Below are 27,391 nucleotides of genomic sequence, written 5' to 3'. Positions count from 1 at the left end.
AACATCTTTGTGCATATCATTTTTTCTTCTGAATTAATTTCCTTAGGAAAAATTCCCAGAAGTGGAATTAGAGGATCAAAGGGCAAAGGATGTGAACAATTTTATGGTTCTTTATATGTACCGGTAGAATTTTTTTTTTAAGGATTGAAGGAACCATTGGTTTTGAATGGCCTGAAATGGATTTCCACATTTGATCAGGAGTAACAGTCCTTTCAATATAGGGTTGGGTTGGCAAGTGCTTCAAAATTTAGTTTTTATCATGTTCACTGGCTAATTTCATATTCTGTTTTGTGAAGTAATTGTAAAACAGGTATTATTTTTAATTAATCTTTCTATTAACGTATATTGGTAAATTCAGTGTTATTACTACTTTCTTACTATATGCTTTGAATAAATGTACATTACTGTTTATTTGTAGGACTTGATTAGAGACCAAGGGTTTCGTGGTGATGGAGGTAAGTAGTGATTTCAGTTTAAAAAAAACTCAGGGAAAAATGCAATTGCTTTGCTGCTTTTTTCTTTATACTTGCTTTTTTTTCATGAAACACAGACACAGAGAAAAATATGTAGAGAAAACCCAAAATTTTTTTTGTTTTTGTATAGTATTTATTTCTAATAAAATTTTAACTAATTCATAACATGAGTAGATAGTATGAGAGAACATAAAAGAAAGCCTTAAATGTACTCTCTGCAATTTTAAAATATTGTACCAAAAAAGATCCTTAATTCTTACCCAATTTATTAATTTCTATAACCATCTCCAAAGCTGGAGTTGCTAAATTTCTTTTGAGGGCCTCCACTGATACTTAATGATTGAACTTTGAATCAAATAAAACGTGACTTTGCTAAATCATTCTTGGAGGGAATCCCTTGGGTTGCCTGCTACAGCTTCTTGGTTTGTCATGTGTTATCAACCGCTTCCCTTCAGTTTTCTAGAAGTGTTTGAAATGTACATTTTATAGAACAGACCCATAATAGAAAAGCCCGGTTGCCTTCTTATTAGTCTAGTAAATAAAATAAGCAGATGAGAAATTGAATTGATATTTCTTACAGAATTTTCATTTAGTGTTCACTCTAGCACATAAGACAACATTGGTTAAAAAAATACTTTTTGTAAGAATTACTCCACATAATGTTTTCCAAGAGATGGTATTTGAGACTATCTTGAAGTTTTCTTCCAGGTAGTCCTCTGCACTTGCCTTCTCAGTTGAATTCTATCTAACAAGGAAGACCTGTAATAACTCCTTATCATGCTTAGAGTTGATCTCTTCACTGTGACTGTTTATCTTCAAAATATCTAAGCCCAGACTCAAAAATATTTTATAGTCAGTAAATACTGTATAAACCATCTTTTGTTATGTTTCTGTACACCTGCAAAGTAACCAAAATAATGATAAGCCTGCATTATATACTCTGGACTTAGTATTGACTATTACACATAAGTATACAAGGTTTTTTTTCCTGTTTGTTATTTCATGAACCTGCCTATTAATGTTGCTGCCGGTTTGACTTTCATATGTCTTAATAGCTGTGGCTTTTGATAATTTTGCCCAATACATCCAGCATTTAAATGTTGCCATCATGTTAGCATCACAAAGTTAACTTAGTGATAAACACAGCCTGCTTAGTACCTAAAAACAAGTGGCATTTCTTGTCCTTTTTTGTGAGTCACTTTTTAAAAAATCATTGGGTTTTTATGAAAATCAGCAGATTTTTTTTGAACGTCCAGAATTATTTTGTAAAGCAGGCTTCGATTCATCTTATTTATTCCCCATGACTTCTTTCATTTCTTCTGTGTGTCTGTCTTCCTGTGTTTGCCTGCCCCTCTCTTTCTCTTCTAACAGCCCCTTTGAACCAGCTGATGCGCTGTCTTCGGAAATACCAATCCCGGACTCCCAGTCCCCTCCTACATTCTGTCCCCAGTGAAATAGTGTTTGATTTTGAGCCTGGCCCAGTGTTCAGAGGTAGTTGGGCTCTTCTTTCTTGTTTTCACCCAAAGTAAACTAAATATAAAACTACAGATGCTGTTTGTGCCTCACCCTCACAGCGTGTGTTTGTAAGTGTGAGAGTTTTCGTACTAAATTTCTGCTTGGCCTGGCTGGAATGCTCTGAATGTGCTTTTCACACATACTCACTACCACAAGCTTTCTGTATGCTGTCTGTCATAAATTTTTAAAAGCAAGAAAATTCCGAGCTGAGATTTCCATCTTGTTTTTTGTTATTACTTCTTAGTCTTGATAGCTTAAACTCAGTGGGGGGGAATAAATAAGGTGGGGGGGAGGTCTTCAATCTGGATTCCTTTTTATTTTAACACATTTAGGTGATAACCTTGATGACTGTTAGTATTTGGTAATAATTTTTGTGGTTTTTAAGAAAAAATGTAAATAGAAACTTCAATTATGAGATTTTATTAGGTTTTTGGCTTTTTTGAGATTCTATAATATCAGCAGTGTTTTGGGGTTTTTTTCTCCCTGTAATGTGGGATGTATATATCTTATGTCAAAGGTAGGGAGCAGTAAAAAAAAAAAAAAAAAAAAAAAAAAAGATTTATAGTATGTTTTGGATATTTCAACATACTTAAGAAAATTTGAGAATTTATACTTTTAATTATGCCCTAATATGAGGGAAAAATTCACAGTATAATTTCATTCTCCCATTTCATCTTACCATACTTTAATTAGTGGTTAAAATGATTTTTAAAAATTTAAGTCAAAATTGAGAGAGATGTCTTGCTATAAATTTTTAAAGAGTTATATTTAGTGACTCTTGCTAATTAGCATCTGTTACTTACTCTGAATGTAGTAATGGTGCTTTAGGTTCTTGCTCTCTCAGTCCAGGTGATTCTCAGAAAATCCATAAAATGGGATGGAAGTCATGCAGTAGTGAGTAACATAATTAAGCCAAGTCATATATAACACAGCACTTAAATCAGAACTGTGAAGCCTCGTCAAGCAATTAAGGCTTTATAATATTGAAAATTAGCAATGAAAGGTAGAAAATGGATTGTGCTCTAGTTAATAGACATTCTGGATACCATTTTCTTTTAGAAAATTATATATGAGATCATAGAAATTCCACATGATGATATAGCATGATGTAGTAATCATAAAATTTTTACCCAGATTTTACATTTAAATGTTGTCATTAGTATTCTTGTTCTTCGAAAGATAGTGGCTCTTTCTCCCCCCAAGAATAGTAATCATTTTTTAAAAAATCATTTTCTTGAGGTCTTTTTGTTCTGTGTGTGAAATACTACCTGGACATGTCAGTCCTATGCAGCTATACTCAGGCCCCACTTACAAGTCATTATCCTGACCCTGTCTGAACCAGGTCATCCAGGGAACTTAGGATGTTTGCCACTGAGTCAGCATTTGAACAAGTGCCCATAAGAAAGGTATGCAACCCTGCCACTGAGCCCACTTCCAAAGAGTGTACCCTCAGGCTCACTTGGCTCATAGACTATTTGCATTTGTAGTTAGGTAGCTGACACTTAGCTCTCACTAAAAAGGCAGAGATTTTTCAGAAAGCCTTGAGAACCCGCCTGGCTTTGTTTACATTAATTTTATGTTGGTAACAAATAATCTTTATTTAGTGTAACAAGCCTCCAGGAACCAATGACCCTGACCAGTATCTCTTAAGTATAGAGCATAAATATAGACTTAATTCCTAAACTAATTTAATTTTATATTAGTGACCAATATGAAAGAGCTAGATATTTTCAACATTGAGGCCAATATTAGAAAATATTTCCATTTAGGGTTTCCATCTTTTTTTATATTGACTGGCTATTGAGGTAATGTAAAATAATTAAAAGTTTATTTATTATGTAGGCTTTTAAATTTTGCTTTTTGATTTTTTCTTTTAATCAAAGAAACAGAAACTTGCGAGTATTTTTTAGTACTTGTCTCTTGTTTTAGAGAAATTGTTTTTCTTCTAGACTTTGTACCAGTAAACAAATTATATCTTTATCATCAGATACCTTAAAGGTCATTAAAGTGGCCAGAAAACGGAAAGAAATTATAGTACTAATCACCAAATGAGGCCCCTTTTTGGCCTGTTCTTTCCAAAAGATCTGTATTTGAACATGCAGAACATATTTAAAATAAGTCTAAATTTCCCCCACCCTCTGCCCCCTAATAAATTAACATGTTTGCTCTTCCTTAATGGAGACATTTTTCCTTTCACTAATTTAGGATCCACCACAGGTTTATCTGCCACACCCCCTGCCTCATTACCTGGCTCACTCACTAATGTGAAAGCCTTACAGAAATCTCCAGGACCTCAGCGGGAAAGGAAGTCATCTTCATCCTCAGAAGACAGGAATCGAATGGTAAGAGTGTATGATATCTTTTTTTTCCAAGTTCTTTCTTTTTATAAGTCATAGCCAAATGTGTCACCTTTTAAATATATCATGTCCTTATATGACACAGAATTCCCATAATCAAATAAATTTAAGAGCTGATAGCTTTTTGCTTAAAGCATTTTCCCACAACACTGAATTTTGCTCCTATCTCTAATATAATTTAGTAAAAGGCAGTTTTGGAAGAGTAACAATAGTGTTCTGTTTCTAAAATAAGGAAAAAGAGAGTAAGCTAGTATTTAGAAAGCATGATTAGCGTATACATTCTAAAGGCTGGTCCAAAATTCAAATATCTATCAAGGGACATTCTTCCCTATTTGAAAAATTAACTTTCTGCTGCAAAATGAATCTGTATTAAATCTAATAATTTTAGCAGTAGTATATGTTGGATAGGTGTGTCCATTACCTTACTATAGTAATTATGTAGAGAGATTATTTTTTTGAGAAACTTAGATAAGATATATGAGGAAGTTTAGTGCTGACTAGAAAAGAGTAGTTGCCATAATATGTTAATTTAAATTTTTGTGATTTGGAGCCAAAACCAGTCACACATATAAAGTACTTGTCCCTTGTAGTCCTCCAAATGACAAAAGCTGTATTATTTTACAGATTTTAATAATTCTGTACATACGCTATAAATAATTTCTATTTTTAATTAATTATTTCCATCCTAATATCGACTTCAATCTTAAATTTAAGTTTTATATTTTAAGAGTCATACTTTTAACTATTACTCCACCAGAGTGTTTTTTTAAAAAAAGATCTTATTCTCTTCATAAATTAAGTACCTCTCAGGCATAGGGTAATATACTCAGTGTGAAATATAAAGTTTTCCTTTTCTGTTTGGTTTGGCTTGACTTTTTATACTATTTTTATCAAGAAAACACTTGGTAGACGGGATTCAAGTGATGACTGGGAGATTCCTGATGGGCAGATTACAGTGGGACAAAGAATTGGATCTGGATCATTTGGAACAGTCTACAAGGGAAAGTGGCATGGTATGTATATAATGTGGTGATCTTGTCACAAGTCATAATGATAGGGTATGTTTAACAATCTTATTAAAAAAATCAAAAGGAGTATTTACTATTTGCATCATTAAGCTATTTTGATCAGATGTAAGACTCCAAAGGTTTCTAACAAAAATTATGGAAAATAAAAACTGGGTTCACAGCAACCAGGACTCCTATTATAGTATAGCAATTATTTTTAAAGACGAATATCCTCTATGTTAACTAGTCCCCAAAATGATTTTTTTCTCTTAGAAGTCTTTCTGCTGATAATATATTTGTATTATAAATCACAGGTAAGCATATTAAAAGTGTACTTACCAAAGGAAGAAATAGAGGTAACCAGTAAACATATAAAAAATCTTTGGCCTCACTAGTTATCAAATAATTGCAAGTTCAAAAAATAGAAATCATTTGTGCCTCATTTAGACAAAGATTTTCTTAAATTGATCATATTTAGAGCTGTAATTGTGATGCTGCTGGTGGGAAAATAAGTTGGTGTAAACTTTCTTTTTTTTTTTTTTTTTTTTTTTTTTTTTTGAGACAGAGTCTCACTCTGTTGCCTGGACTAGAGTGCCGTGGCATCAGCCTAGCTCACAGCAACCTCAAACTCCTGATCTCAAGCGATCCTCCTGTCTCAGCCTCCCGAGTAGCTGGGACTACAGGCATGCGCCACCATGCCCGGCTAATTTTTTCTATATATATTTTTAGCTGTCCATATAATTTCTTTCTATTTTTAGTAGAGATGGGGTCTCGCTCTTGCTCAGGCTGGTCTCGAACTCCTGAGCTCAAATGATCCGCCCACCTCGGCCTCCCAGAGTGCTAGAATTACAGGCGTGAGCCACCGCGCCCGGCCGGTGTAAACTTTCTTGAGGACAGTTTGACAATGTGTCTATTGAGCCAACAATTCCAATTATAGGACTTTATCCTGAGGAAGTAATTGGACAAGAATGAACACATAGGTATTTTCATCAGAGATTTTTTTTTTTTTTTTTTTTTGAGACAGAGTCTCGCTCTGTTGCCCAGGCTAGAGTGAGTGCCATGGCATCAGCCTAGCTCACAGCAACCTCAAACTCCTGGGCTTAAGCGATCCTACTGCCTCAGCCTCCCGGGTAGCTGGGACTACAGGCATGTGCCACCATGCCCAGCTAATTTTTTCTATATATATTTTAGTTGGCCAGATAATTTCTTTCTATTTTTAGTAGAGACGGGGTCTCGCTCTTGCTCAGGCTAGTCTCGAACTCCTGACCTGGAGCTATCCACCCGCCTTGGCCTCCCAGAGTGCTAGGATTACAGGCGTGAGCCACCGCGCCCGGCCTATCATCAGAAATTTAATATTAATGGAAAATTATATGTCCATTAATAGAGGCTTAGATAAATTGATATCTCCTTATAGGTTTATATAGGAGTTAAAATGGTATAGTATAGCTACATTTATTTATATGGAAAAATGTCTTTGCTATATTAAATTTTACAAAGCAGTATGTATTAATACCCCATATTATAGAAGTCATAAAAATATCTATAACGATTTTTTAAATGGCTGTATAGTATATACCTCCTTAGGTTATCTTTTCATATGTATTCATAAATATTAACATTGCATACATATAGAAGCCTCCTAAGATATACATCATCAATATAATGTCATTTTTTTTTTTTTTTTTTTTTTTGAGACAGAGTCTCTCTCTGTTGCCCAGGCTAGAGTGAGTGCCGTGGCGTCAGCCTAGCTCACAGCAACCTTAAACTCCTGAGCTCAAGCGATCCTCCTGTCTCAGCCTCCCGAGTAGCTGGGACTACAGGCATGCGCCACTATGCCCGGCTAATTTTTTCTATATATATTTTTAGCTGTCCATGTAATTTCTTTCTATTTTTAGTAGAGATGGGGTCTCGCTCTTGCTCAGGCTGGTCTCGAACTCCTGAGCTCAAACAATCCGCCCACCTCGGCCTCCCAGAGTGCTAGGATTACAGGCGTGAGCCACCGCGCCCGGCCTATAATGTCATTTTTGAGTGACATGATTATGGGAAGTTTTTTTATGCTTTCAAAATGTTTTTAAACATTTTGTTTTAAGTGGTATACAGTATCATATGGTACAGATGATAGAATGAGCACTGTATTACTTTGATAATTAGGAAAAATCAGTAAGATTATTTAACTTTTTATTGAAATATCATACATATAGAGGTTGAATATCTTTGATCCAAACATCTAAAATCCAAAATCTGAAACTTTTTGAACATGACACTCAAAGGAAATGCTCATTAGAAGATTTCAGATGTTCAGATTAAGGATGCTGGACTGCTACGTAATATAATGTGTATTAGTCTAAAATCCAAAAAAATCTGAAATTTGAAACCCTCTGGTCCCAAACATTTCACATAAGGGATACTCAACCTGTATAAAAAAGTGCTCATAAGTGAACAAGTAGCTGAAATCTCACAAAATGAACACATCTGTGATCAATGGGAGACCGAGGTGGGAGGATTGCATGAGGCCAGGAGTTCAAGACCAGCCTGGGCATCATAGCAAGACTCTGTCTCTACAAAAAAAATTTTTTAAATAGCTAAGCATGGTGGTACGTGTGTGTAGTCCCAGCTGCTTGGGAGGCTGAGGCGGTAGATCTCTTGAGCCCAGGAGTTCGAGGTTACAGTGAGCTATGATTGTACCACTGCACTCTAGCCGGGGTGACAGAGCGAAGACCCTGCCTCTAAAAACAGATAAATAAATACATCATTGGAATGACATTTGGAATGACAATTACCTTTTAGGTGATGTGGCAGTGAAAATGTTGAATGTGACAGCACCTACACCTCAGCAGTTACAAGCCTTCAAAAATGAAGTAGGAGTACTCAGGTGAGCTTGTGTGAATTACTGTTTTCTATAAGAAAGAAGCTATTTTCATTGGCTCCTGTTTTGCAGTAGTAGCTACTGTTAGCTTTACAGATTTACTCAAAATGGATAAATATGTAGAAATAGAGTATATTTGAGTGTATTTTATCTTTAACTATATTAAGTGGTATGTAATATTATATAGTACATGCTGTAGAAGACTTAATCCTATACTGAATTAATGGAAATATAGTATTCTGATCATATAAAATAATAGTTCTACTTATGGAAAGAATACTCTTAAAATTTTAAGCTTATTAGAACACATTTAGAGATTGTATGTAGTCCTGGGCCCTGGGACTTGAGGAAAATTGACAAACTAGAGTTTGTCCAAGGGAAGACCACCTAAATTGGGAAGATTCTAAGATTATAATTTAGGAGAAAAATAGTCAATAGAACTGAGGATATTTAGTCCAGGGAAGGCTATTATGTTCAATACGGTGCAAAGTTATTCCAGAGAGCAAAAAAAAAAAAGTTATTCCAGAGAGTAGAATAGGGAGGCTAGTGGTGGAAATTGTGGGAAAATGACTCTGTCTCAACACAAGAAAAACTTTCTAATATTAGAACCACTTAAACAGAGAGGTAGGGGTTAGCTACATACTCAGTGATGAGCTTCCCATAATTGAAGGTATTTAAGCAATCTATAGTTGCCTGTCAGATATATTTAAAAAGGCATTTCTGAATAAGGTAGGAGGTTAGACCAGACAATTTCCAGTTTCTTCTAAATTCATCCTTCTATTGCTTTTTTGTGGTTAATACCTTTTTCTGACATCTTACTGATAGGTAGACTGCTTTCTCTCACTTTTTTAAGAAATTGCTAAAGTTTGTCAATATTTACTGTCACATTTCTTTTTACAGGAAAACACGACATGTGAATATCCTACTCTTCATGGGCTATTCCACAAAGCCACAACTGGCTATTGTTACCCAGTGGTGTGAGGGCTCCAGCTTATATCACCATCTCCACATCATTGAGACCAAATTTGAGATGATCAAACTTATAGATATTGCACGGCAGACTGCACAGGGCATGGAGTAAGTTACATTCTGTTAAATCTCTTATAAATTACTTTTGAAGACCATTGAGGATTTTTTTCTTTTAAGGCTTTGGCTGATATTCTTTGGATTGCATTTTAAATTACTGTCTAACAGGATAAAGACACTAACTAATGGCTAATATGATACTAAAAAAACAAATGTCTTTCTCTAGTACAGTCTTTAAAATACATATCATGTATATCAAGTATTTGATAATAAATATGACTGCAAAGTTATATTTAGTACTCAATGTTTTGCTAAGCAATAAAGATTTAGAAAATAAAAACAGACAAAAACAAAACCCACTAAAAAGTCAGTAACAGTTGTTGAAATATGAAAAATGATTATTAATTAGTTATCCTTTTAAAATCATTTTCTCTATATGCCCATATTTTCTGTTGCAAGATGGTCAGTTAATAAAGTTTAAATGAAAATATACATTCTGATCCTTTTTCAGGATTTCAAGTTGAGTTGTTCATATCTATGGAATTTTGCTATGTGATTTAAAAGATAAAAGAGTTATTTTCTAAAACTTATCATAGGCTAAAATGGGGAACTGACTTCGAAGGATAAGTTTTGTGTACAACCCTTAAGTGCAAATGAACAGGTAAATCAAAGGGTAAAATTAAATAAATTTTGAAAGCACTTAGATGAAAATTATAAACTCAATAAAATATAAATCTGAAAGCTCTGTGAGTAGTTTAAAAATAGGTATGATCTTAATTTAATATTTTATAGTATATAAATCACTTTCACATACATACTTAATTTTTATAATATTATAAAAGACATTTTTATTTTCTTTTTACAGATAACTGAGGCTTTTAAGTGATTTGTCTAAGGCCACACATTTAATAAGTGGCAGCAAAGGTATTTAACTCAGGATTTATTTCTGACTCCCAGTCCAGTATTCTTTCCCTAGAACCACTATGCTACTTTTACATTATAAAATTAGAATAAAAAGATAAAAGGGTATACATGTACTAACACCACAGCTGTGACTCATCACTTACAGCAAGTAAATGTAGAGCCAGAACTCAAAACCAGATCTGGCTGTTAAATCTCCCCACTGTACCATCTTCCGTTCATCTCTAAAACATGATATTAAACTCTTGTGAAGAGTAAGCCATGGCAAAAACAGTGAACATTCAGAGAGAAACAAAGCTTATTCTCTTCCTATACCACTGGTCTCTTTGCTATTTCTTCAGCAGGTCAAGCATGCTCCTTCTTCAGGGCCTTTATACTTGTCGTATCCTCTTCGAGATACTCATGCCACAGATAGCCTTATGTCTCTGTTCATATGTCCCCTTTTAAGAGAAGCGTTCTCTGATCATCTTATAAAACTAACATTTCCCCACCCCACCCTGTCACTCTGTACACCCCATCCTTGTTTTTCTTTATAACACCCAGCTCCATCTGATTTGTGTATTGTCTGTAACCCCTATTAGACTGCAAGCTGTATGAGAGCAGGGGCTTGATTTTGTTCATTGTTTTATGTCTAATGCCTAGAATAGGACCTGGCCTATGATGGGTACTCAATACATATCTGTTGAATGAAAAAAATGAAAGAACGATTACATACACCTGCACATTATTGATAAGTTTACCTTCCAGAAGAGAGGGAAGCCAACTCCTTCTCAATCAAAACTGAGAAATGTCAAGAAAGGGAATAATAGTCAAAGAAGTAATAGAAGAGAATAACAGAGGAGAAAAAAGCTTTTGATACAAAAAGAGCCAGCAAAGAATATTAATAGTATTAAAAATTGTTTTTAGAAACAGTGATGGGGCAGTGAAGTGCCAGTATTGATTAAGATAAGAAGTAACAGTAGAGAAGAACACTATCAAATTGAATAGCTCTGCAGTCTGGGTAATAGAGAAGAGATGAAATTTTTCTATCCCTTTATAGTTTCAGACTATCAGGGTAAACTTTAGTCTATCTACTCTAAAACATTTTAACATTTTTCAATAGCTCTCACTATGTAATTAGTATACCTCGCTATGAACGTAGATCATTCCATCCTGTTTATGCTAGACTTTAGTAGCTAAAAAAGTACTAATTATAAGTTTTAAGCCCTCTAGCAGAGTATACCTTTTATTATTAATACTAGCTTAAAATTAACCAAAGAATGTACAGTACCTTTTTTCCTTTTTTGTTCCTTCTTATAAGATCATAGCATGCAACTGGTTAAATGTACCAATACATCTTTAGATTCTGAAGGCTTTGGCAGATTAAAAATCCTCTTATTAAAAAGGCTACGTGGGTTCCAGGTTAAGGTAACAGGTCTTTGCTCCCTCCTGAAACTCCACTAAAACAATAATAAAGGAATTTTTTTTTAAAGCATGAATATGTAAGGATGGCGATAATAAGAAGGAGACAGTAACAATATTTTGAAAGCTGGAAAGCAGATGGAGAAGTGATAATGGACTTAGTCAACCCACAAAGGCTAAATCATTAATTGGCAATGGAGAAATGAAAGCCCACCTGATTTATACCATACAATCCTCTAAAGTCTCAGGAACTGGCACTATCAGCTATCTCAGAGGGGTAGGGAACTAAAATGAAAAGGCCTGTTTGAAAAACTATTATTTCTCTAAATCTCTTTTCCTACTCACTGGGTAAGTGCTCCATCCTTATCCTGGCAGTAAACTGGAAGTTTGTTCTCTTAAGAGGGGAAAACAAGTATCTTTAGACCGGGAGACCCTAAGCTATGTCTAGGAACTGGATACCTCACCCAAAACAGGGAGATTGGGTGACCATATGCTTACTGAATGATGGATGCATATTTTCTTAGCCCTGTCTTTCATTTGGTTCCCAGAGTACTAGCAGTCAAACCTTACTTTTCTCTGAGGAATCTCACCAGCTCAAGAGGAAAGACCCATAGAAAGCAACATCAGCGATTCCACCTAGATTAACTGTACAGTTCAAAACAACAAGCCAGGCATGGTGGCATGCACCTATAGTCCCAGCTACTCGGGAGGCTAAGGCAGGAGGATCTCTTGAACCCAAGAGTTTGAGGTTGCTGTGAGCTATAATCACACCACTGCATTCCAGCCTGGGTGACAGAGGAGACCCTGTGTCTAAAAAAAAAAGAAAAAACCAACAAGCCCATCTGTATGCTTAAAGCTTCCAGACAACTTGCCAGTCCCTCACTTAGTCTGGTAAAACAGATTATCTCTGGATCACCAGATATCAGAGGGGAAATCTGATGCAAATGAGAGAGACTAAAGTGCAGGGGGAAAAGGCACTCAAGAGAAACAGACACTGTGCAATATTACCTCCCCCACCCCCTCAAAAAAACCTATCAATTTCCTCAGAGAGATAAAAGATGACTTTCTATCCATTGAGACAGAACAGATGCTTTCTAAGGAACATTCATCTAAGAATAAAAACAAAAAAAGTTAAAATATTGATATTTATAGTACACTAGAAATTATACCCTTTGTAATTATTTAAACTTAACTTTCAAATGTTAATTTAAAGCATACAGGGAGTTAAATAGTTTCCCAGAATTCTTTTAAGGGGTCCTCAGCAAAAAAACGTTTAAAAACTATTATGCAAAATGCTATATGGTTTAATATTAGTTTATCTGTATTATGCAATTATTCAGAAAGGATACCTGGATAAATTTTTTACAAACCAAGTTACATAAATGTATATAATTAATTGGAACACATTACCAGATTGTATGAGTGCTTCTTGTTGAAGTGAATCTTCCTGTTTTATTCTCTAGTTTCAATGACGAAAGCACAACTATTTTCATTACATTGAATTGAACTGTGTTTTTGTTGTTAGAAAACAGTCTAAATCTGTTCTAATGTACGGGCATCAGATATTAGGACAAACAGGATGGTCCTAAGGATCATGAACAGGTTCTTTAAGTCCTAACTGTTGCTAATGACTTCATAAAAGATTTTAACTTACCTTTTGGCTTTTGGTCACCCATTTCAGCCTCTGTTTGGTTTTCCCTTTATTCTCCCTGTCTATTCCCATGGATCAAATGACACAAGTAGAATTCTTTACATACCTTACTTTTCCTCCCTGTTTCCAGTGCTTGTTCATTTTGAATACTAACCATACCTTCATCCTGAGGGCTTTTTTTAATGTTTTTTAGAATTATTTTCATCAGGTCTTCCCAGTTAGAAGCCTGCTTGGGTAATTAACAACTTCTTAGCTCCCATCCAACCATCTTTCCTTCAGTCCCCTGGCTCTATCTACACTTAGCCCTCTAAATGCACAGATGATACTGCCTCTCTCTGGCCATTCCAGCTACCATCTTTTACTGTACCTCCTTTTGACTCTTCATGTCTGGTTTCTCCTCCCCTGACCACCATCGTCTCACAAAGGACAGAATAAACTAGATATAGTCCATAGCTAGACAAAAGTCCGTAGACTATTGAAATAGCCACTTAGTAATGTACTTGTGCAAAGCCCTCATTTCAAAATATTCTGCCCCCTGAATGTTTTCCATATGCTGTTGAAAGTGATTTTTTCTGACTACTCACCAAAATTCATTCTGAAGTCCCAGGATATATGCAGAATAAGAGCATACTAACTCATTGTATAGAGTGCTGGGGTCGCAGGCACTTATAAAACACAACCTTTAATAATTAGAAAAGTTGAATCATTAAGACTTTCAAATGTGTGATCTTTATTGGATTACAGTACATGAGCAGATGGGGGATAATAACACTTTTCTGTGTGGTTCTGTCTTTATTTGTACTTCAGTGAAAGATCATTTCTGAATCCTAGGTTTATGTGAAGAGAACAGAGCTATTCTAATGGTAGATAATTAAAAACTTACTCTGAGAAATCAGGGTTCATAAAGTATGTTTTACTATCTTCTCACCTGCCAGTCATTGATTCAGCCCAAGGACCGAGGTATTTTAAGAATATTGCTACAAAAGAAATTTCAGGAATGGTCAATCCATCATGCCATTTCTTTGCAGGACTTTTAATTTCAGTATAATACTTATGGTATAATTTTTAATTTAGCTTTATCAGAAAATTTACTAATGTTAAATCAGGGAGGCACATAGAAAAAGTTGTGGCCTATTGGTATACTCACAGAAATGTTACAACTGAAAATAAGGCGATTAAAAATAATTTGGGGACAAATCCTTACAATTTACTTTTTTAAAGCAATGAAAAACATGCTTTTTACTCATAAGGAAACCCAGTTGAAAGGAAAATAGAAGGATGGATTAAATCTGAAAAGATAGTGAACATGTATTAGTGATTGAAAATAATCCTAATTGGCCAAAGAATAATTAGTGAACAGATTTTCTGGTGGGTAAAAATAATAATAGAAAGAAAGATGCTGATATTAATCAGAAAAATGCAAGGCAAAACAAAAAAGTACCCACTGGGATTGATAAAATACCTGAATTCTGATGAGATCACGTGTTTGTAAAGATTAGAGGAATTGCTTACTGGGATATTCCTGATGGAACCAGCCACCCTGTGGACATTTTGAAAGTATCTATTACAATAGAAAAATCCTTATTCTAATCCCCCAAAACACTAGCATTTGTTCCAAGAAATGTGTACAGAAAGAGATGTATTATAGGAAACTATATATTCATGAAAAATTGGAAACATGTGTTCATCAGGAGAGGACTAGATAAATAAAATATTGGCACATGTATGCAGTGGAGTAGTATAGACCAGTTAAAAGAAATGAATTATATATGTATCAACATAGAGGCTTTAAAATATAATGTCATGTGAGAAAAGCAAGCCACAACATAAGACCACTTAAATTTTTTTTTTTAAACAGAACACTTTTTATATTTGGTTTTTTTAAAGTGGTGTGTGTGTGTGTGTGTGTGTCTTTATATAAATAAAGATTAGAAGGCATAGACCAAGTTCAGTAGTGGTTGTCTCCAGGAATCGCAAAAAGAAGTCAGGATGGTGGCTGCTATCAAGGATAAGGTCTTTAGGTTTACCTGTAACATTCTATTGATAATTGTTTTTTTCTTTTGATAGAAAACTCTACAGTTATGTTTTACTTTCATAAATTTTTTACAATTATAAACTTTCAAAAAAGACAGGAGGTGTTTTATTCCATTTTCTGTTGCTTTAACAGGATACTTAAGACTGGGTAATTTATAAAGGAAATATTTCTTACAGTTGTATAGGCCAGGAATTCTAAGGGCATGGTGCCAGCATCTATTTGGCTTCTGTTGAGGGCCTTCCTACTGCATAGTAACATGGCAGAGAAGCAGAAGAGGAAGTGGGCATGTGCAGAACAAAAAGGGCAACCTCTTTATAACAACCTGCTCTTGGCTACTATAGAACTCACTCACTGCTGCATTCATGGGGGCATCCCTCATGACCCAAATGCCTCTTAAAGTTCTCACTACTCTCAACACCGTTACATTGGAGACCTAGCCTCAACATGAGTTTTGGTGGAGACAACCCATATTCAAACCACAGCAGAAGGCAAATGTATAAAAATATTAAGATTTATTATGGTGAGAATATGAATGATTTCTACATTATCCTTTGTTGTTGCAGATTTTCTTAATTTCAAAATAAAACATGTTACAAGGAAATATATAATTAGAGAAAATTCAGAAAATATACACATAATTAAGAAGCCCCGGTCATCCACCGTCAAGAGATAACTGCCATTAATATTTTGATGTGTATTGTATATCCTTTCAGAATTGTTTAATACTCTACACAATGGTTTGTTGTTTTTTAAATATGCAGTCATACTTGGTTGGCCTCCTTTTTTCATTCTTATTTATTTATTTATTTATTTTTGAGACAGAGTCTCACTCTTTTGCCCTGGCTAGAGTGCCATGGTGTCAGCCTAGCTCACAGCAACTTCAAACTCCTGGGCTCAAGTGATCTTCCTGCCTCAGCAGCTGAGACTACAGGCATGTACCACGAGACCTGGCTTATTTTTTCCATTTTTAGTAGAGACGGAGGTCTTGCTCTTGCTCAGGCTGGTCTCGAACTCCTGAGCTCAAGTGATCCTTCTGCCTCGGCCTCCCAGAGTGGTAGAATTACAGGTGTGAGCCACCGTGCCCAGCTCAGTAAAGATGTTTAAAATAAGAGTGAAGGCTGGGTGCAGTGGCTCACGCCTGTAATTCTACCATTCTGGGAGGCCGAGGCAGAAGGATCACTTAAGCTCAGGAGTTCGAGACCAGCCTGAGCAAGAGCGAAACCCCGTCTCTTAAAAAAAAAATATTTACTGGTCAATAAATATTATCTTCTGACCCCAGATCTGCTACTGTTAACTCTCTTTTTTTAATACCAACTATGTTCTGCGGGGTTTTTTTACATACATTACTGTATTTATGTTTTTAGTGATGATATACACTTACTACATGCCAGACATTGATCTGTGTACTTTATATACACTACCTCATTTACTCAATAACCCTGTGTGGTAGATGCTATTGTTATCCCCATTTTACAGATGAAGAAACCAGGATATAGAAAGGTCAAGTAGTTTTCCCCAGGCACTTTGGCTCCAGAGTGTGTTCCCTTAACCATTATACCATGTTGCTTCTCCAACTTAATCTCTTCAACAACCTCAGTGGGCCCTTAAGGTCATATGGCAGTCATACTTTGAGTTCCCTGTTCATTCATTCTCCCTCTCTCTTAAAAACTGTCATGCCTCCTCAAAACCTCATATCCTTAAACCTCCAAAACCTCTTCTCCAAGAAGTCAGCCGATGACCTTGCTTGCCATTTCATTAAGAAAATTAGCATGACATCTACCTAGCTGCATTCAAACCAAGTTCTCCCACCTTATCACTAAAGGGTAAAAGTCAACTCCTCCGTTTGTGCACTAGATCCCAACCCTTTGCTTCTACTCACAGATGTCTTTTAAGTAAATCTCCATGTTGTTCATCATTAGTTTTTCCTTTCCTAGTGGATTCTCTCCTATTTTAAAATGTACTTCTTATAATGCACATTCAGCAGAATGTTGATAGTTATTAGATCTAGATGGGAAGGTTTATAGGTGTTTATTCTTTTAACTTTTCTATATGCTTATAATTTTCATAATAAAAAAGTTGTAGGGGACCCTCCCTTAATCCTGCTTCCTTCTTTAACTATCACCTCATTCCTCTTCTTCCTTCTACAGTAAAACTTCTCAAAAGAGTTGTTGGTACACATCCTCTGATTGCTTTCCTCCCTTTTTATCTTGGACCTCACTCCAATCTGGTTTTTGCCCCCCCTGCCATTCCACAAAACATCTCCTTAATAAGATAGTTACTGATGACCTCCATGTTGCTAGATCCAATGGTTAAATTCTCAGTCCACAGTTTATTTGACCTATCAGAAACATATGATGCAGTTGATCACATCCTTCTTCATGAAACATGTTGTTAATCCCTTGCTTAATCATGTTCTTAGTCTCTTGCTACTCAGAATGTGATCTGAGTGGCATCTGTGCTACCTGGGAGCCTTTTGGAATTGCTGAATTTAGACACCACCCCAGGTCTACTGAATCAGAGTCAACAGTTTAATAAGATCTCCAAATAATTCATAGCCATATTAAAGTTTGAGAAACATTGCTTTAAAGCATATTCTCCTGATTGTCTTTCTATGCACGATCCGGACCTTCTCAGCTGGTTCCTCTTCTACTCCGTTGGTGATCTCATCCAGTTTTATGGTTTAAAAAATCATTTAAATATCAGATCTATGCCAATCTCCAGCCAATTTATTTCCTCTGTACTCCAGACTCTCGTTCATTCTGTTGAATGTCTGGTCAACATTTCCACTTGCTTGTCTAATGGGCCTCTCAAATTTAATGTGTGTAAAATTGAGCTTGTGATCTTCTCCCTCAAGCCTGTCTTCCTACATTCTGATCTCAGTAACTGTTAACTCTTTTCTTTTAGCTGTTTATAGCTAGCGTTTTGTAGTGATCCTTGACTCTTCACTTTTTTTCACACCACACAACCAGTCTATCATCAACTATTTTGGGCTCTATCTTTAAAAGTATATCTAGAATCTTTTTTGGTTTGTGTTTGTTTGTTTGTTTGTTTGTTTGTTTTTTATATCTAGAATCTTACAACTTCTTATTGCTTATTCTGCCATCACCCTGATTCAAGGTGATCTTCTGCCTATCTCCCAGCTTCCACCTTGCATACCTTCAATTTATTCTCAACACAGTAGCCCATGTGGCCCTGTTAAAACTTAAGTTATGTTACTCCTCTGTTCTTCTAGAGTCCACGTTTCACTGAGAATGAAAACCAGAGTCTCTACAAGAGGCCTTTCGCAAGGTTGCCACTACCACTATTCCTACCCCACTCCGTGACTTTTCTGTACTCCTCTCAACTCATCTACTCTTCCTCCTCTAGCTTACTCTGTTCCTGGCCTCACTTTGCCTTTCTGCTTCTTCGAACATGGGAGGCACATGCCTGCCTTAAGGCCTTGCCCTTGCTAGTCCCTCTGCCTAGTGTGTTTTTATCCCATATCTGTATACTCTTTCCCTCACCACCTTGGAGTCTTTACTCAAAATGTCCTTTGAAAGGAGGCCCGTCCTCCCTAGCATAAAATTACAACTCCCTGCAACTCAGCATTCCCTGTCCCCTGCCCCTGCTTTTTTTTTTCTTAGAGTTATCACTGTGTGATATACTATATACTTTATTTTCTATCTTCCACACTAAAGTGTAAGCACCTTAAATGTAGGTATTTTCTGCTTTATCTCCAAGACCGAGCATAGTTCTTGCTTAGCACATAGTGGGCTTTCATTAAAATGTGTTAAATAAATGAAAGAAATAATCCATCAAGCTAAACATTATTGGCTGGATGTGGTGGCTCACACCTGTAATGCCAGCACTTTGGAAGGCTGAGTTTGGAGGATCACTTGAGGCCAGTAGTTCAAGATCAGCCTGGGCAACGTGGCAAGACTCCATCTCTACAAAAAAATTAAAAATTAGCTGGGTGTGATGCATATGCCTATAGTCTAGCTACTCTGAGGTGGGAGGATCATGAGCTCAGGAATTTGAGATTACAGTGAGTGACCGTACCACTGTACTCCAGCCTTGATAACAAAGTGAGACCCTGTCTCTAAAAAAATAAATAAACAAACATTATTATCTTCATATTATAGGTTAGATAATGTATTATACCTAAGGTCATATGGCTAGTAAGTGAATTCACCCCAAATCTTTGTGCTCAAAACCCATGTCCTTTCCACCATGACTCTGGTCATGTCACTTAAGTTCTCTGGGCTTTGGCTTTCCCATCTGCATAACTGGAATGATTGCCTTTTGCCTGCCTCACACAGAAACCTGAAGGTTATGAAGACAAATGAGGTAAAAATATTATGAAAGTTACTTTAAAATGTTATATATGTACAAAAGGGTGATAGTAATTTTTTTTTCTTGTAGAAGTTTTATCGGTTTTTGCTTTTAGTTTTAGGTCTTTGGTCCACTTCAAATTAGTTTTTGTGTCTGGTCTGAGGTAAGAGTTGAGGTTTATTTTTTTTCCTACATGGATATATAGTTGTTTTAGCAATATTTGTTGGAAAAACTATCCTTTCCCTCATTGGGTTACCTTACTCTCGTAAATATTATGCTTCTGATTTTATGTGTTTGGGCTTGTGAATGTTTGCAATGAACTTTGTAAAAAAGAATAGGATATTTCTATTTTATCAATATCAGAATATTCCATGTTTACATACATTCCCATTTATTCTTTTCAGACCAATGTTCTACTTAGTAGCTTTGATGACCACATTTTCCAAAAGGCCATTAGTGCCCTCTCCAATGTGGGTCCCAGCTAGGAGAGAGAAAAAAGACTTAGAAATTTCATTTTTTTATATTAAAGACTCAACATTAAGATATTAATTCTTGGCCAGGCGTGGTGGCTCATGCCTGTAATCTTAGCACTCTGGGAGGCCAAGGCGGGACGATCACTTGAGCTCAGGAGTTCAAGACCAGCCTGAGCAAGAGTGAGACCCTGTGTCTCTTCTAAAAATAGAAAAGTTAGCTGGGTATGGTGGTGCGTGCGTATAGTCGCAGCTACTCGGGAGGCTGAGGCAGGAAGATTGTGTGAACCCAGGAGTTTGAGGTTGCTGTGAGATACGCTGATGCCAGGGCACTCTAGCCCAGGCAACAAAGTGAGACTCTGTCTGAAAAAACAAAAAGAAAAATGTTAATTCTTCTCAAATTGATCTCTAGATTCAGTACAATCCCAATAAAAGTCTCAGCAGGCTTTTGCTTAAAAACTGACAAGCTAATCCTAAAATTTATATGGAAATGCAATGGCTGGAAGTTTATAGTCAAGACAATTTTGAAAATAAAAAACAAGTTAAAGGACTTTTGTGAGATTTCAAAACTTATTATTATTATAAAGCCACAGTAGTCAAGACAGTGTGGTATTGGCATAAAGGTAGACATATAAATCAATGAAACAGCATAGAAAACTTAGAAATAGATCTGTAGTCATTTGTTTTGTTTTGTATTACCAGGGTGCCAAGGCAGTTCATGGGGATAGTCCTTTCAGTAAATGTTGCTAGAACAACTGTATATCCATATAGAAAAAGTAAATAAACCATTAACCCTTACCTGACACAAGACATGAAAATTAACTGGAAATGGATCAAAGGCCTAAGACTAAAATGTCTACAAGAAACATAGGAGAAAATATTTATAGCCTAAGGATAAGCAAGAATTTCTTAGGATGCTAAGAGAAAGCAAAAAAATAAAAATAAAAATTCAGAACTGGCCAGGCGCAGTGGCTCACACCTGTAATCCTAGCACTCTGGAAGGCCAAGGCGGGTGGATCGCTCGAGGTCAGGAGTTCGAGACCAGCCTGAGCAAGAGCCAGACCCCCGTCTCTACTAAAAAAAAAAATAGAAAGAAATTATCTGGCCAACTAAAATATATATATAGAAAAAAATTAGCCGGGCATGGTGGCACATGCCTGTAGTCCCAGCTACTCAGGAGGCTGAGGCAGTAGGATCGCTTAAGCCCAGGAGTTTGAGGTTGCTGTGAGCTAGGCTGACGCTATGGCACTCACTCTAGCCCGGGCAACAAAGCGAGACTCTGTCTCAAAAAAAAGAAAAGAAATGAAAACATGAGTCAACAGCAAAGACTTGTACATGAATGTTTATGATATCATATTCATAATTCACAAACCAGGAACAACCCAAATGTCCAACAGGTAAAGGATAAGTTGTGATATATCCATACCCTGTAAAACTGCATTCAACAAACATGTGAATCTCAGAATTGTTATGCCGAACAAAATAAGCCATGTGATTCTTTTATATGAACTTTAAGAACAGGCAAAACTAATCTGTAGTGACAAATCATTATCAATTGTTGCCTGAACCTAAAGAGTGCTTTAATTACAAAAATGTATGAGGAAACTTTTCAGGGGTGATGGATATTCTTTATCTTGATTGTAGGTAGTCATTACACAAATGTATATATTTGTTGAAACTTTTTAAACTATACATTTAAAATGGGTGCATTTTGTGTTGGATATAAATTATACCTCAACAAATTTGATTTTTTAAAAAGTGAAAGAAACTAATCAGAGTAAAAATGGAGTTTAGGCTACTATGGAGCACAACTTAAAAATATGTGAACTCTACCTATTGGTGATTTTAATTGTTTTTAAAGTGGTAAATAATTACTGACTGCAGATATGTAGCAAGATGTCATTCTCGTCGATCTTGTTCACTACCCACATTGTGATTATGAAGGGAGCAGAGGGGCATCAAAGTAGAAGAGAGACTATAATTTGACACTGTGTCATCACTGTCATGCCTGCCCGTCCAGTAGGCTCCATGAGTGGCTAGGATGTCTGAGGAGAGATTCAGCTTGGTGCCTGAAGTCTGATGAACTTTTGTGGAATTGTGGAATGCAGTTGTCTAAGTAGGCCAGTTCTGTGATTTTTAGAAATAGTTAAAAATACAAGAAAATAGTAAATTTAAGTGAGAGACACTAGGGGCTTTGACAAATAGACATAAACTGATAAATCAGCCAGATGGTGTAGCCATAATATCAGCAAGGCATTTGAATGATAGCTCTCGTGGTATTTGTAAGGATAAGATTGAGAGATGCACCGTGAATGTCAGGATTTAACCAGGACATACTGGATAAATGATCATACCTGAAGACAGCACACTAGAAGGAGATTTCGGTCCTCAGTCTTCTCTTGAATATGACAAGCATATTTAGAAGTAACTTATATGAGGGCATCATTAGCATGCTGATTTTTAAAAACCTATTTTTTAGTGGAAATTAAAATACTAAATAAGCTGAAACTATAGGCCATGTCTACAAAATACAAAAATCATATCCAAATCCAAAAAAGAGAAGTATACAGATAAATGTAGGAAAGGGAAAATGTTTTATAGGAGCAGTTCGAGAAGAATTATTCTAGGGTTTTAAGTGAATATAATCTTAGTAGTAGTCAGTAGAGTGACTATGGCTGCCATAATAATCACAATAATGTCTGATTTAATAAGTTTTTTATGCCTACCACAGGGAGATGAAGATGGGAATCTCACTCTAGTTTGTTATTAGTCAGAACAAATCTAAAGTATTTAGTTTGGAGCATCATATTATGTTCTAAAAGAATGTTGAAAAGCTGAATCTTGGATAAGAGCTTGAAAGAAGTAGAGAACAAATTTTGCCAGATGATTTTGCAGCTTCAAGATTAAATGATTCTGTAGGTGAACACTTTTTCTTCAAGGAAAGAGACTCCTAAGAGAAACCTGTCCAGAGAATGTAATATTCATTTGGTTGATAGTGTGTTTGTTCTTTCCTAATACTTTTGTAAACCTGTAATGCTTTCCTTAATATCTTAAAAAGGTAAGAGGAAGGTCCAATCTAATTATCCTAAATAATGGATAGACTTCTGTATCATTTATAGCAAAGTGAAGTTGATTTATTCTTATTCCCTTCCCCACCCTCAATCAGTTACGTGTTTTTTGACAACTTCCATTTTGGTACTGGTTGGTGCTTCGGAAATTATGTTTTAGTATCAGCCTATATAGAATTATTTAGGGTAGCAGTTAGTCTTTGCTGCTTTTGTTATAGAAATAGAAAGAGAATTAGTAAATGAGATACAAATTGGGAAAGCAGATTGTAAATTATAAAAGATGACACAAGTATAAGGTGGTATATTTCAAGTTGCAGCTGTTGCAACTTGGCTTCTAATGGATTTATGCTCTCCAACTTCTACTCTGGTTATAGCAGTAGCTCAGCAATCACATTTATGTCTTGTTAATTATTTAGTACATTCCTGGTCAGAAAGTTTCCCTTTTGAACCCTCCAGTTACATTTCTATCTATTTGATTCTTGCTAAACTTCTTTGCATCAAATTTGTTGAAAGGATTGCCACTATCGATCGAGAAAACACTTTTATTTTCCCTTCTTTTAATTTTTACATGCCTCCATATTTTCATATGGTTGAAGTCCATTAGGTTAGTTGTCTTTTTTTAAAATCTCCTAGGAGAAAATCTCTTTTCAAAGACCAACACCTTTAGCTGTGCACTGGATCCCAGGTCTCACTGATTGCAGGACATAGCTCCACCAACACCATCATCATTTATTCCCCCTTCTTTCTAACGGAGACATTGTCTCCCCATCTTGAAAAAACTTTTGATTGGGACCATTTGTCTCCACTTGTTTTTACCTTTCTATGTCACTACAGAACTTTTTAAGCAGATGAGACCTATGACTGACATCACGTTTTCTTTCAATGGAAGAGTGACAGTGTGATGTAGAACACTGGCCCTAAAGTCATGACAGCAAGATAATTTTCAGTTGTAGTAAATGTTGTGAAGGAAATAAACAGTATACTATGAGAGAATAATTGGAGGAGAAGGGGTTGCTTTGGATAAATAGTAATTTGAAATGAAAATTTTGACTAAAAATATAGTTTTAAAATCAAGATATTAGGGAGAATGAGGAAGTTTAAATGAAGATGAGATCATGAATAATCTCAATTATTTGCAAGTCTTCCATTGTTAACAGTTTTCATTACATAATTTTGAATATACCATTTGGATTTTAAATTCTCATTGTAAGGCAAAACTTATTTCCTAATGGTCATTGTCAGATTTCAGAAGTGTTATACATATATCTGTTCTCACCAGTATTAAATGAAGAAAAATAACCTTGACTAGGACCTTACATGCATCCCATTGTAGTTGATTCAGCAGACATGTATTGAACCACACATGCCAGGCACTATACTAGGCACTGGGGACAAACAGAAGTAAACTAGACACAGCCCTTTCCTTCAATGAATGCAGCTAAAGCAGTTTTTAGGGATAACAGATGATTTAAATTTCCCATTGACTTTAAAATAGACCCACTGTGGCCATTATAGAGGAAATTTGCTCCTCACTAGCTTTAAGAAGGTGTTTGAAGAGAATATGATACTTCCTTTTAAAATAGTTTTAATTTATCAATCAAACTTTCATATTCTAGTTGATTTTACATTCTAAATAGGGAGCTAACACAGGAACATTAAGAAAAAGGCCACATGAATCAAACTGTTATTATGATAATCACTACATAAGTTGAAAAATGAAAGATCACTTTCCATTGAATTGGTCATGGGAAAGCTTCACTCAGGAGTTAGAATTTGTGTTCAGTCTTAAAGGATGGGTATGAAAATAAAAAATAAAAAATAAAATGAAAGCTGATTTGTAAAGATGGGTATAGTAGGGGAGCATTGAACACAGAGATGCAATTTAAATATCAAGGTATATTTAAAGGACATGGATAAATAGGCATGACTGGAGTGAAAGGTTTGTATTGGTAACTAGTAAAAAATAAAGCAAAGTCTTTTAATAGAAAAGAAGATTTTGGCTGTACCTTAACAGTAATATGTTCCTATAATCTTAAATTCATTTACAGTCTATTTTAATATTATGTAAAGGGGTTATCACAATGTATAGTGTACAGTTTTCAATTGTATCATGATTCTAAATAAGTCTTTATACCCCTAAATATGTTCTGTAGATTTTGAGGCCACAGTCCTTTAGCCCTACTCAGGTTAAAATGATGTTTTGTTTTTCAGTTACTTACACGCCAAGTCAATCATCCACAGAGACCTCAAGAGTAATAGTATCCTTCCTGAAATTTGTCTGCGAAGTTTGAAAGCATCCTGACTTTTTCTTCTGCATTTTGTCTTCACATTATGTAAAAACAGTTTTCATGCTAAGTTTAATATACCGTAAAGAGAATTAATAAAGAAGTTTGCATGCAAGTATAGGAGAGCAAGATACTATAGCCTGCTTTTGGTTTCTGAATAACAGAGCATTACAAAAAAATCTATCAAAAGTCTTTACACTAGTAGGACTTTTTTGATTGCTCGTGTAGGTTCTATCAACATTACAAAACTGATAGCTTTGTAGCTAGTCTCTTTCAGCCCTCTGACCTTGCTCAGTAGCAGTTGAGATATAACTGAAGGTTCTAAATTATGTAACAATGAGGTGAGAAAAACATGATTTTTTTCTTCTTCCTTGAGCCCAGACTAAGATCCTGTCTGCCAGCATCTTCATTCCAATGAAGAGCCTTTCCAGCTTGCCCAGCAGTGCCAAGAGGATATCTGGGCCTACGTTGCCAAAATCTAAAGGGAAAGTTTCAATTTCTCCCATAAACTTAGGAAAGCATCTCACCTCATCCTAGCACATTTCAAGCCCCCAAAAATCTTTAAAGCACGTCATAAAGGCTAAATAGAACTAATTATTGTTTAAAACATATTTATTGAGGAACATATTTAAGAGGAAATGTAAAGTACTATACTTTTTTTAAAGAATATCATATTATAGAATTATAGAAATTAGATCTCTTACCTAAAATCTTCATAATGTTTGCTCTGATAGGAAAATGAGATCTATTGTTTTCCTTTACTTACTGCACCTCAGATATATTTCTTCATGAAGACCTCACAGTAAAAATAGGTGATTTTGGTCTAGCCACAGTGAAATCTCGATGGAGTGGGTCCCATCAGTTTGAACAGTTGTCTGGATCCATTTTGTGGATGGTAAGAATTCAGGCTATTTCTCTATTGATTAAATTTTTGGACCCTCAGATGCTGCTGAGTTACTAGAAAGTCACTGAAGTTTTCAACTATAGTATTTCCATAGTTCCCAGTATTCAAAAAAATCAGTGTTCTTAATTTTTATATAAATAGACTTTAACTCTCTATTTTTAAAAAGAATATTATGAAATCAGTTTCAGTATATTTCAAACAAAAATATATATTTTATAAATAGTGTTTTAAATTTATTCAGAATTGTCTGTTTAAAATATTTGGTATTCAACATGTTTTGTGTACCCTGTTTAAAAAAACAGGTATGCAATGTAAAGCAGGTGTAATCTGCAGCCATTGTTATGGTTTTGCTAAGAAAACTACTCCTTTTAACAGAGAGGCTGTTTCACAATCTTCTTTAAGCCTAAATTGGAAAGTTACTTCCTTCAGACTAGAAAGAACCTTATAATTATGGGGCAGCTGAAAGAGGAAAGATCCAAAAAATAAAAGGTAGATTTTTAACAGTCCACCTTGTGTTGCATAGCTTGCTCTTTCTTTTTCTTTCTTCCTGTTTTTGCATTGGAAAAAATAAAGAGAAGTTCTAAAAGTAGGGAAGCAAAACTTCTGTGCTTTTGCAGCAGGCTATGGAAAGGCCAGTCATAGGCACTGTTCCATAAGCCAGCAGTTCTTAAAAGGCTCCCTCAGACCTTTTTAGAGGGTCCACAAGGTCTTCCCTTTGTGAGACCAGATTTTCTTCATATCCTTCAACCAAAACATCACATTGCAACAAACTGAATTCACAAACAAATGAGACTCCAGCTGGCTGCTATTAAGCCAGACATTAAAGAGAATGGCACTAAATTTTTTTTGTTTTGTTTTTGAAAATATAGTTATTTTTCTTTAAAAATGGGTTATGTGTTAACATCTACTGGTTATTATTGTAGTACTTAAATGCATTAATAACTATTTTAATTTCTCAGTTAAGTTTTAATATAACTATCCATAGATATAATCCACATAAACAAAAGCTCTTTAGGGTCCTCAATAATTTTTAAGAATAAAAGTCCTGAGACCAAAAAGTTTGAAAATCACAGCTCTAAGCTAAGTACAGGATGTCCCAAA

The 27,391-nt window shown here is 35.4% G+C and overlaps 1 protein-coding gene across 7 annotated transcripts in view; it reads left to right on the top strand.

The window, feature by feature from the left end:
- BRAF (B-Raf proto-oncogene, serine/threonine kinase) overlaps positions 1-27,391 on the top strand; it is a 147,117-nt gene that overhangs the window by 95,087 nt on the left and 24,639 nt on the right. For 4 of the 7 annotated variants that reach the window (XM_069462732.1, XM_069462729.1, XM_069462728.1 and 1 more), the window contains 7 exons: positions 419-455; positions 4,194-4,330; positions 5,241-5,358; positions 8,140-8,224; positions 9,119-9,295; positions 25,313-25,359; positions 26,163-26,281. In XM_069462732.1, coding sequence (XP_069318833.1) covers positions 419-455; positions 4,194-4,330; positions 5,241-5,358; positions 8,140-8,224; positions 9,119-9,295; positions 25,313-25,359; positions 26,163-26,281 — 720 coding nt within the window. Of the gene's footprint in view, positions 1-418; positions 456-1,844; positions 1,965-4,193; positions 4,331-5,240; positions 5,359-8,139; positions 8,225-9,118; positions 9,296-25,312; positions 25,360-26,162; positions 26,282-27,391 lie in introns of all 7 variants that reach the window. The other 3 variants (XM_069462726.1, XM_069462730.1, XM_069462731.1) reach the window with 3 other exon arrangements.

Source organism: Eulemur rufifrons, chromosome 29, assembly GCF_041146395.1.
Source record: "Eulemur rufifrons isolate Redbay chromosome 29, OSU_ERuf_1, whole genome shotgun sequence".
In the NCBI taxonomy this organism is placed as follows: domain Eukaryota; kingdom Metazoa; phylum Chordata; class Mammalia; order Primates; family Lemuridae; genus Eulemur; species Eulemur rufifrons.
This window is presented reverse-complemented; position numbering and strand designations above follow the sequence as displayed.